We start from the raw sequence: 13,334 nt of genomic DNA, 5'->3' as shown, positions 1-13,334 counted from the left end.
TGTTGTGACCGAGATTATTAGTTGATTAAATGATTAAAGTTTTTTTTTTTTAAAGGGGTGGACCACAGTGTAATTTTAAGGCTTTGTTGTGTTTATAAGATGCAAAGCAATGTGTGCTCACAATTCACTTGTAGAAACTCATGTTATTTTTTTCATATAACTGACTTTGATTATACACAGCTACTCAGCTAACATGAAAGCCACTGTCATATTTTTTAGTTCCTCTGAAAGGCCCGCCATCAAGAGGCTCTGATTGGTCAGCTAACATAATGTGCTGTGATTCGTGGATTAGCTCCACGTCACTCCCCTACTAGCGTGTGCTAGGACGCCATTTTAACTTTCTCTGCCTTAGCATTACAGCGCCTCAGGCCACACCCCAACTGCTTTAAATTTTAATAGTTGCTTGCTGAGTGAAACTCTGTATATATATATATATATATATATATATATATATATATATATATATATATATATATACAAATAAAACAATAGACATAAACGATAAACATTTCCAATAAACATTTCAAGAAGAACTTGTTGTGACTGAGATTATTAGTTGATAATCTAATCCAGTGGTTCTCAACCAGTGGGGTGCGCCTTTCGCGGGGGGCACAAGTAGACTATAGGATGGGAGGAAAAATATTTTAAACAAAAATGTGCAAATTTGTGGTCTTTGTTTGGATTCATCGGATCTATTTTCGCTGCTACAATAGACCAAAGCAGTCATTATTTCATCAAAAATATATAATATATTTTTTCATTTTTTAATATAATATATAGTGTCAATTTAGTTTATTTGTGTGTGCTGCGCTCATAGACTTTAGAAAACGGCGCTCATTTGTTTGATTTCTCCTCGAGAAGCTGCGCAAACCTTAAAAGTTCAAGATCCTTGCACCCTGACTGAGTCTGAAACTGTCGTATTCATTTTTTTATATCCGTTATTCGGTGGCTCTCAATTGGCGCTCGACAGCGGCCTCCAGCAACTTTTTACGCGAGAACAGCGTGGACGCGAATGGTGCGCTCGCCAGAGGCTGTCAAGACGTGAAAAAACGTGCACAGCGACCTCTCGCGGATTTGCGAAAACAAAAACTGCACAAATGCGTGCCTCCCGGAACGTGTTTTGTGGCCTCCCGAAATGTCCGCAGTGCTACGTTGCTAGAATGAGCCGGGGTTGAAATATTGCTACAGATTCGAAAAATGCAGAAAATCGAACCATCCAAATCAATTTTTATGACGGACGGAAGTTGCAGAGGCTGCAAACGTATAAAACGTAAGATTGTGTTTAGTTTATTTAGTATATATATATATATATATATATATATATATATATAAATATATATATATATATATATATATATATATATATATATATATATATATATACATACAGAATATAGGCTACAGTTGAAGCTTTTCTTTAGTTCTTTATCATTCATTCATTCATTTTCTTGTCGGCTTAGTCCCTTTATTAATCCACGGTCGCCACAGCAGAATGAACCGCCAACTTATCCAGCAAGTTTTTTACGCAGCGGATGCCCTTCCAGCCGCAACCCATCTCTGGGAATCTTTAGTTCTTTAGTTTTTGTGAAATATGGTGGAGGGTGGTGGGGGTGTGTGGTGGGGCAATGGGGCTCCAACTGCAATGAACCAGCTTTGGGGGGGCCCAGCTTGCAAAAGGCTGAGAAACCCTTATCTAATCAAAAACGCCAGCTGCTTTAAATGAATAGTTTTACATTGTTTTAAATTGACTGTGCAATTTGTATTTGTTTATTTGCATTCTGGGATTGTAGGTTTTTCTCATTACTATTATAAGTTGACAGTCTTGGAGCCTAAAGGGGTTATCCACTACGACAGTGGTTCTCAAACTGTGGTACGTGTACCACTAGTGGTACGCGGGCTTCCTTCTAGTGGTACGCGGAGGAATGAAATATGTCATGTACATGCCACATATATTTCAAAATATATCAAAAATTATGTATATAATATGCCATACATGACATTTAGCCTATATTTCTGAGTTTATCTGCCATGTTTTTTAACTGTGCAGAGTTGTAGCTGCTTTACTGGGCCTACTAAGCTACTGTATTTCAATACCGCTCATTTTGGTGGTACTTGGAGAGACAATTTTTTTTCTGAGGTGGTACTTGATGAATAAAGTTTGAGAACCACTGCACTACGATATCATATTTTACACTTGAGTTAATGTATCTGTGTGCACATAAACGGCATCTCTGAATGTAATACGCTCAAAGTTCAATGCAAAGGGAGATTGGCTTTTACAGAGTTAGCTTAGCAAAGCCTACAGCAAATTAAGTTTGCGGACTACAAAAAAAATATATATATATATATATCCGGGTTAATGATGTCAGAAACCCTTCAGGTTACACACATACACCCTGCGCAGCGAAGAGGCATGGCCAGAGGAGCTGTAATGCTGATCTGCAACTCACAGTACATTATGTTAGCTGTCCAATCAGAGCCTCTTCAGGGCGGGTCTTGACAGTTGTTTTCATGTTAGCTGAGTAGCTGTTTATTACAAAGTAGGATAAATTTAAAAAATATAGCGATTTTTCTGAAATAAAGCACAAGCACACATAGTTTTGCATCTTATAAACATCCAAGCCTTAAAAATACACTCTGGACCACCCCTTTAAAATTCTTTGCCATTTCAGGTGTAGTTTATTAGCCTGTCTGCTTTGTGGCTTCAGGACAGTGATCATCAGATGAATGTGTGGTCCATTGAGCTGACAGTATCTGACACTGTTTGACATTCGGGAACAAACACAGCTGTCAGTGAGACGTATTCATTGCAGCCTGTCACTCTGATAGAGACCAACACACTGACACTCTCTCTCTCTCTCCACACAGAGGAATGATGATGAGGCCATCGTGGACAGAGGAGGAACCCGCTCCATGCTTAAAGCTGGATTTGAGAAGGAGGAGCTCGAAGGTACACACACACACACACACACACACACACACACAATAATTATAAGCTGTCTGAGAGCAAATGATGCTCAGAGAAGATAATGTTGGTCTGAGAGTGAAGTCTGTGGGTGGATGACATTGGATGTTTGTGTGTGTCCTGAGTTCTGTGCTGTATTTCTGGTGTGTATGTGTGTGTGTGCGCCTTTGAATGACGGGAACAGAATGCAGTGGTGGGCTGAAGGAGAGCTGGTGTATGTGTGTGTGTGTGTGTGTCACAGGGGAAGAAGAGCAGCTCCTGAAGCATCTTTTCTGAGGATCTCACATGACGTCAGCTGCTCTTCTGCTCCTCTGTGTGCTATTTTTTACAGCCTAGTGTGTGTGTGTGTATGTCGGGAGGAAGAGGCAGGATACTGAGAATAATTACAGTACTGCAGTTATAATAATAAGTGGGTCATCAGGTCTTTTATTTTCATTTAAATAGCTGCTCCATTTCCTACACGCCCTTGAAAAAAGCATGTGCATTTATTTTTGTCCCAGGTTTATATGCAGTCATTATAAATATACATTTACAATTTTGATTGTTGAACTACATAGACATTTTGAACATATTTATTTATAAATCAAAACTATTGAAATATTTATGCATTGTAGTTTTTTTCCAAAGGAACTTGTATTTCAATGAGGGTTTACATTCATACATGTCAAGGGCTATTAATAATAATAATAATAATAATAATAATAATAATAATAATAATAATAATAAATACATTCATTTATTAAGTAATAAATCATTTAACATTCAATAAATAATAAAAAAATAATAATAAACAAGTAAATACATTTATTTATAAAGTAATAAATCATTTAATAAATAATGATGATAATAATACCAATAATATCAATAATAAAAATAATAAATAAATAAATAAATAATAAAAATAAATAAATAAATAAATAATGTATAAAGTAATAAATCATTTAATAAATACTAATGATGATGATAATAATAATAATAATAATAATAATAATCTATGAAGTAACAAGTCATTTAATAAATAATAATAACAATAATAATTACTGGAGTAATAAATCACTAAATAAATAATAATAATAATAATAATAAATGAATAATATATTATGATGTAATAAGTCATTTAATGAATACTACTACTACTACTACTAATAATAATAATGATAATAAATGCATATATTTATAAAGTAATAAATCATTTAATAAATAACAATAATGATAATAATAATATCAATAATAATAAACAAATACATTTATTTATGAAGTAATAAATCATTTAATAAATAATAATAATAATAATAATAATAATAATAATAGTAATAAATGAATCAATTTATTTATGAAGTAATAAGTCATTTAATAAATAATAACAACAACAACAACAACAACCAACAATAATAATAATAATAATAAATACTTCAATACTTTTATTCATAAAATAATAAGTCATTTAAGAACTAACAGCAATAATAATGATAATATTATAATATTATCATGATATTATTATTATTATTATAAGCATTTAACTTGCAAATATTATTTTGATTTATTAATTGCAAACATAATATCATACTCTTAAAACAGTCCTTTAAACAAAATACCTTCCATCATAATCAACAAAAATATTTACTTCATATACACTTAAAATACCTATTGAATTTAAGCAGTTCGTTTAATATGCTATGGTATTTTCACACCCAGTCTTCCTTGATTCCACAGTCCAAACACATACGCTATAGGGGAACATATGCTGGAATAGTTGGCGGTTCATTCCACTGTGGTGACCCCTGGTAAATAAGGGACTAAGCCATAGGAAAATGAATGAATGAATATTGGGCCTCATACTTTTAATGATTTGTCTTTACAGGGGTTTTTAAAGTGTATAATCTCCAGTATTCTGTGTCGTGACAGTGGTTGAGCTCGTCTGCATTTCCCTGAATAGAAAGACTGGCATTATGTGGATATGTGGCTATAATGAGCCATCTGTCAAGATATATTGAAAATATAAGCTGCAGGAGAAGTACTGCTTCAGCATGTTCAGAACTTTCTCAGGCTTGTCAATATCTGTTTCAGATATTAAATTAATGTTATTTCTTCATATTCAGACTCATAACCCAGTGGACTTAAATGGTGCATGAGCAAAAGCATATGAAATATTCACTGCTCAAATTCACTGGCATTCTGTATAGCGCATGTGTTTGGACTGTAGGGGAAACCGGAGAACCTGGTGAAAACCCGCGCCAACATGGGGAGAACAGGCAAACTCCACACAGAATTGCCAACTGGCTTGAACCAGCGACCTTCTTGCTGTAAGGCAACAGTGCTAAACACTGAGCCACCATGCCACCACTATGGGTACATATTAGATGTAAATTGTAAATGAATATTAAAGATAGATCTAAGTAAATAAATACAGTTATGTTTGCTAAAGCTGAAACTAAATAAAATACATTAGCTTAAACAGAAAATATAAATAAGTAAAATTATTTAAAATTAAACTAAAATGAGAACTGGAAACATGAAAATAAAATAATTCAAATATTATTAAAATATTAGCAATGCATAGTATGATATTATTATATATGTTGTATATTTAGTAGGACCTTAATAAATGTTGCACCCTCTGTAATGTGTTCAAAATTGCTTTATTATTAAAATCTTTGATGGGTCACTTAAAATATTAACCAAAAAGCTCGGCTTTGAGAGAATTAATAGAAGTGTTATGAATCAGCATAAGAGGATGCCAGTCTGTCTGATACAAGAGCAGTTCGGAGGACAGTTCAAGTGGCCAAAAAGATCTACAAAAGCCAACAATGACAAATCAACACAGATATTTTGAAAGGCTTTCAAGACTCCTCTGTCAAAGCAAAGTCAAGCATCTTGTTATTTAGTTAGATTTTTGAGCAAAAGTTCAAAGCTAAGTTAAATAATAAATACAGTTTTTTTTTTCTGTAGACGTCTAAGGTGCCAGAACAGTATTAGTGGAGGACAGTTTTTTTTTTTTTAAATAAATAAATACCAATGATATATACAGTAAAAAATATTTTTTGTTGCATGGGTGTTGGTTTAATATATATATTATATAACCGTTTATTAGGCAAAACTGCATTGTATTAGTCAAAATTATTGCCCGAATATGCCAAAAATTACCTGTCAAAACTGCCAAAGATTTTCTTCTATGATGAGATTTTGTAAAAGTCTTTCCAGAAATGTATCAAAACATCATTTTTGATCAGTAATGTGCAATTTGGACAACACATATTTTTCTATCCTAACATGGATGGATGATAGATAGATAAATAGATAGATAAATGGAAAGATGGATAAACAGATGGATGGATGGACGGATGGATGGCTAAATAGATAGATAGATGGAGGGATGGACAGATCTATGGACAGATAGATAAATGAACAAATGGATGGATAGATGGATGGACAAAATGGATGGACGATAGATAAATAGATGGAGGGATGAACAGATCTACAGACATATGGATAGATAAACAAATGGATGGATGGATGGATGGATGGATGAATGGATGGATGGATGGACAAAATGGATGGACAATAGATAAATAGATGGAGGGATGAACAGATCTACAGACATATGGATAGATAAACAAATGGATGGATGGATGGATGAATGGATGGATGGATGGATGGACAAAATGGATGGACGATAGATAAATAGATGGAGGGATGAACAGATCTACAGACAGATGGATAGATAAACAAATGGATGGATGGATGGATGGATGGATGGATGGATGGACAAAATGTATGGACGATAGATGGATGGAAGGATGTATGGATGGTTAAAAAGGTGGACGGATGGATGGATGGATGGCTAGACTTGAAGGATGGCTGTATGGATGGTTGTATGGATGGACCGACGAACAAAATGGATAGACAGAAGGACGAAGAAGATGGATGTATGGATGGATGGATGGATGGTTAGACTTGAAGGATGGCTGTATGGATAGATGGATGGATGAATAAAGTTGATGGATGATAGATGGATGGTAACAGATGGATGTACAAAATGGATGGCTTATAAATAAATGGATGGATGGATGGATGGATGGATGGATGGATAGATGGATGGACAAAATGGATGGACGATAGATAAATAGATAGATGGAGGGATGGACAGATCTACAGACTGATAGATAGATGAACAAATGGATGGACAATAGATGGATGGAAGGATGTATGGATGGTTGAACAGGTGGACGGATGCATAAATGGATGGATGGTTAGACTTGATGGATGGATGGATGGATGGATGGACAAAATGTATGGACGATAGATGGATGGAAGGATGTATGGATGGTTAAAAAGGTGGACGGATGGATGGATGGATGGCTAGACTTGAAGGATGGCTGTATGGATGGTTGTATGGATGGACCGACGAACAAAATGGATAGACAGAAGGACGAAGAAGATGGATGTATGGATGGATGGATGGATGGTTAGACTTGAAGGATGGCTGTATGGATAGATGGATGGATGAATAAAGTTGATGGATGATAGATGGATGGTAACAGATGGATGTACAAAATGGATGGCTTATAAATAAATGGATGGATGGATGGATGGATGGATGGATGGATGGATGGATGGATGGATGGATGGATAGATGGATGGACAAAATGGATGGACGATAGATATATAGATAGATGGAGGGATGGACAGATCTACAGACTGATAGATAGATGAACAAATGGATGGACAATAGATGGATGGAAGGATGTATGGATGGTTGAACAGGTGGACGGATGGATGGATGGATGGATGGTTAGACTTGAAGGATGGATGTATGGATGGATGTATGGGTGAATGGATGGATGGATGGATGGATGGATGGACAAACAAAATGGATTGACAGATGGACGAACAAGATGGATGGATGGATGGATGGATAGATGAATAAAATGGATAGATGATAGATGGATGGATGGTTAAATAGATGGATTGATGGATGGATAAACTATTGGATGGACAAAATGGATGGCTTATAAATAAATAGATGGGTGGATGGATGGATGGATGGACAAAATGGATGGCCGTATTTTTCTCTTTCCTAGCAAACCATTCATCAATGTAAAGCTTGCTGTATTTATTCTAATTTTAGATATTGTAAATATCTCAATTTCCAAAAATGTCTTGATCAAACACACCTCCAAGTCCTACAAGTTTTTAAATGCCATGACTTTCAGCATTTGTAAACATATCGTGCAGCCATATGAAATCCAAAGCTGTACAAATGGATCTATAATGGATCTATAAGTCCGTGACATTGAGCCGTTGTCCATCGTAGGACAAGGCTTTCGGTGCCTTTCATAACGTTACATAATTCACAGACACCAACAGATGTAATTTAAGCCTCGTTTCATCCTGTTTTCAGCACCTATTTAGAGGCATTTTTAACAGCCAGGAAGAGATAGATTTGCTTTTGTAGGTTGGCATTAGTCTATTTATGCTATAAATGTCTGTGTGCGTGACGTGAGAGTATAAACATATGGACAGATGTTACATTTTCCCATTTCTTAAGCCTAATTTTTGACCGTCTGTTGACCTCTGAATCATTTATATGAAATTAAAGAGAGCTGTTCATCATCTGGTTTAGCACGGGATGTGTGTATACGAATTAAAAAGAATGTTAATGTTATGATTTAATCTTTAAAAATGTCTGTTTAAATGGTAACATTTCTTTGTGGTTCTGGAATCTGATTGGCTGACAGCCATGTGATGTTTTAGTAATATTAGCACTGTTCCAGCCTCTTCTCATATGAAGAATCTGCCATGCTTTGTCAAAGCTGCTGTAAAATTGACAGTATCAATGGGAATCTTGGTTGCCAGTAATACTGTAAAATGTGCAAGTGCACTGTACACTAACAATTGCTTATTTATTCTGTTTTCAGATAGATAGATGGATGGATGGACAGATGGACAAACGGATGGATAGGTGGACAAAATGGATGGAAGATAAATGTATAGATAGATAAATGGATGTAAGGACAGACAGACGGAAGCATGGATGGACAAAATGGATGATAGATAGATAGATAGATAGATAGATAGATAGATAGATAGATAGATAGATAGATAGATAGATAGATAGATAGATAGATAGATAGATGGATGGATGGATGGATGGATGGATGGATGGATGGATGGATGGATGGATGGATGGATGGATGGATGGATGGATGGATGGATGGATGGATGGACGAATGGGTGGACAAAATTGATGGAAGATAGATGGATGGATGAATGGATGGAAGTAAGGACGGACAGACAGACTGAAGAATAGGTGGACAAAATGGATGGACAATATTTAGATAGATAAATTGATGGACAGATGGACGGACAGATGAACGGATGGGTGGACAAAATGGATGGAAGATAGATGTATAGATAGATGAATGGATGTAAGGACGGAAGCATGGTTGGACAAAATGGATGATAGATAGATAGATAGATAGATAGATAGATAGATAGATAGATAGATAGATAGATAGATAGATAGATAGATAGATAGATAGATAGATAGATAGATAGATAGATAGGTAATTAGATAGGTAATTAGATAGATAGATAGATAGATAGATAGATAGATAGATAGATAGATAGATAGATAGATAGATAGATAGATAGATAGATAGATAGATAGATAGATAGATAGATAGATAGGTAATTAGATAGATAGATAGATAGATAGATAGATAGATAGATAGATAGATAGATAGATAGATAGATAGATAGATAGATAGATAGATAGATAGATAGATAGATAGATAGATAGACTGAAGAATAGGTGGACAAAATGGATGGACGATATTTAGATAGATAAATGGATGGACAGATGGACGGACAGATGAACGGATGGGTGAACAAAATGGATACACAAAATATAGATAGACAGATGGATGGAAGGGCAGACGGTTGCATGGTTGAACGGACAAAATGGGTAGACGATGGATGGATGGATGGTTAGACAGACGCATGGGTGGACAAAATGGATGGATGATAGATAGATGGATGGATGGATGTAAGGATGGACAGACAGACAGACAGAAGAAAAGATGGACAAGATGGATTGATGGATAGATAGATGTAAGATGGATGGATGTAAGGACGGACAGTTAGACAGAAGGATGGATGGACAAAATGGATGCACGATAGATAGATAGATAGATAGATAGATAGATAGATAGATAGATAGATAGATAGATAGATAGATAGATAGATAGATAGATAGATAGATAGATAGATAGATAGATAGATAGATAGATAGATAGATAGATAGATAGATGGATGGATGGATGGATGGATGGATGGATGCACAGACGGACGAATGGGTGGACAAAATGGATGGAAGATAGATGGATGGATGAATGGATGGATGTAAGGACGGACAGACAGACTGAAGAATAGGTGGACAAAATGGATGGACGATATTTAGATAGATAAATAGATGGACAGACAGATGAACGGATGGGTGAACAAAATGGATACACAATATATAGATAGACAGATGGATGGAAGGACTGACGGTTGCATGGTTGGATGGACAAAATGGGTAGAGGATGGATGGATGGATAAAGGAATGAAAGGATGGTCAGACAGGTAGATAGAAAAAAAAAGATGGACAATAGATTGATGAATGGATGGTTAGACAGACGCATGGGTGGACAAAATGGATGGATGATAGATAGATGGATGGATGGATGGATGGATGTAAGGATGGACAGACAGACAGAAGAAAAGATGGACAAAATGGATGGATGATATATAGATAGATGAATAGACAGATGGACGGACAGATGGATGGACAGTCAAATGGGTGGACAAAATGAATAGACAAAAGATAGATGAATGGACGGATGCAGGATGGAAAGGCAAAATGGATGGATGGATGGAGGAATGGATGGACAGATGGACGGATTGACAAATGGATGGACTATAGATGGATGGAAGGACAGACAGACGGATGGATAGATGGACAAAAAAGATGGACGATGGATGGATCGTCCATCTTTTTTGATGGATGATGACTAAGGACGGACAGACAAAGAAGAATGGATGGACAAATTGGAGGGAAGATGAATAGGTATAGATGGATGGATAGACCATGGATTGATAGATGAATGGAAGGATGGACAGACAGGTAGATAAAAAAAGATGAACGATAGATGGATGGATGGACGAACAGACAAATGCATGGGTGGACAAAATGGATGGATGATAGATAGATGAATGCATGGATGTAAGGACAGACAGACAGACAGAAGAAAAGATGGACAAAATGGGTGGATGATATATAGATAGATAAATGGACATATGGACAGAAAGACGGATGGACAGTTGGATGGGTGGACGAAATGAATAGACGATGGATGGATGGATGGATGGATGGATGGATGGAGGAAAGGATGGATGGATAGATGGACAAATGCATGGCACGATTGATGGATGGAAGGATAAACAGACGGATGGATAGATGGACAAAAAGATAGATAGATAGATAGATAGATAGATAGATAGATAGATAGATAGATAGATAGATAGATAGATAGATAGATAGATAGATAGATAGATAGATAGATAGATAGATAGATGGATTAATGGATGGATAGATAGATAGATGGATAGACAGACGGATAGACGGACAAACAAAATGAATTAACCATGGATGGAAGGGCAGAAAGATGGGTGGAAAAAATTGAAGATAGATGGATGGATGGATGGATGGATGGATGGATGGATGGATGGACGCACACACACACACAAGACTGTCCAATTGCAATTGTGCTGTAAAACGAAACAACAATTGTAATTGATAATTTGCAGCGCACTTGTAAATTTTGCCAGTAATGCTGCTGAATTTACAGGTGTGCTGTTATTAATAATTACAATTGTGCTGTAAAACTATATATATTCGGAATATATTTAGTTTGTAACTGTTTTACACCATCTTGTGATGAGATACTAAAATGAAAGAGTTTAGTTTAATAATTAATGTTTAATTAGAGTTATTAGTACTTTATTACAGCCTAGATGAATGTTGTGTGTCTAATAGTTTAATGATGTAGCAAGTACTGTATTCATTTAATAAGTGGTATAATGTACATCCAGCTGGTGGGTTTTACAGTATACCAACAGCTGCTAAAAAAAAAAAAAAAAAATCTGTTTTATTACAATATAACAACCAGTTGGATGTATTAATCCTTGGTAAATTGAGCTTTACCAGTGAAATGTGAAAACTGCAGTGTCTGAATCATCAGTCTACCTACACAGACATATATTTAGGGTACTGTATGTGTTTAAATTAGCAGCATCTGCTATGAAAAGTAGGCAGATGTATAATTATATTACAATTGTATTTTACAATGCATATTTATGCAGTATAATTATTTCAAATGAGACATGGAAGACAGTGATTATTCTGCTGTCTAAAACTCAATTTTAGAGCAAAAGCTAAAGTAACAGTGAATGTGTTTTTGCCATAATGCATTGCAACAGCTATAGATGGATCGGTAGGTGGATGGATGGATGGATGGATTTATCAGTGGATGGATGGACAAAGTGATGAATTGACAAAATTATGGGTGGGTGGATGAATGGGTGGATGAATGGACAATGTGATAAATTGACAAAATGATGGTTGGGTGGGAGGATGGATGGATGAATAGATGAATGGAAAAAGTAATAAATTGAAAAAATATGGGTAGGTGGTTGGATGGAAAAAGTCATGAATTGACAAAATGATGGGTGGGTGGATAGATAGATGGATGAATAGATAGCTGGATTGATGGACAGTGATGAATTGTCAAAATGATGGACGAATGGATGGACAAAGTAATGAATTGACAAAATTAGGCATGGACGGATGGATGGACAAAGTGATGAATTGACAAAATGATGGGTGAGTGGACGGATAGATGGATGGATGGATCGATAGACAAAGTGATGAATTGACAAAATAATGGGTGATTGGATGGATAGATGGATGAATAGACAAAGAGATGAATCGACAAAATGATGGATGGATGGATGGATGGATGAATGGATGGACAAAGTGATTAATTGACAAAATTAGGGATGGATAGATGGATGATGGACGGATGGGTGTGTTGGTGTATGGAAGTGATTAATTGACAAAATGATGGATGGATGTATAGAATTAAAAATATAATTTAGCATGTTGCTTTTCTATTCATAGGTCACAGGACTCTGTACATTGGTGTTCATGTTCCTCTGGGAAGAAGAACCAGGCGCCGCCATCGGCATCACGGACACCGACACAGAAAGAGGAGCAGAGAAAGAGACTCAGGAGTTGAGGATGGACGAGAATCCCCTTCATACAGTA

At 35.8% G+C, this 13,334-nt stretch overlaps 2 protein-coding genes across 9 annotated transcripts in view; one reads left to right on the top strand and one right to left on the bottom strand.

The window, feature by feature from the left end:
- slc4a10b (solute carrier family 4 member 10b) overlaps positions 1-13,334 on the top strand; it is a 155,411-nt gene that overhangs the window by 48,246 nt on the left and 93,831 nt on the right. For all 8 annotated transcript variants that reach the window (XM_017357854.4, XM_003199252.7, XM_073913282.1 and 5 more), the window contains 2 exons: positions 2,869-2,950; positions 13,188-13,331. In XM_017357854.4, coding sequence (XP_017213343.1) covers positions 2,869-2,950; positions 13,188-13,331 — 226 coding nt within the window. The remainder of the gene's footprint in view (positions 1-2,868; positions 2,951-13,187; positions 13,332-13,334) is intronic.
- Positions 1-13,334, bottom strand: part of rbms1b (RNA binding motif, single stranded interacting protein 1b) — a 447,127-nt gene that overhangs the window by 409,601 nt on the left and 24,192 nt on the right. The gene's annotated exons all lie outside the window — the stretch shown is intronic.

Source organism: Danio rerio, chromosome 9, assembly GCF_049306965.1.
Source record: "Danio rerio strain Tuebingen ecotype United States chromosome 9, GRCz12tu, whole genome shotgun sequence".
NCBI classification, from domain to species: domain Eukaryota; kingdom Metazoa; phylum Chordata; class Actinopteri; order Cypriniformes; family Danionidae; genus Danio; species Danio rerio.
Note: the sequence above shows the minus strand (reverse complement) of the source record. Positions and strands in the feature narration are given on the sequence as shown.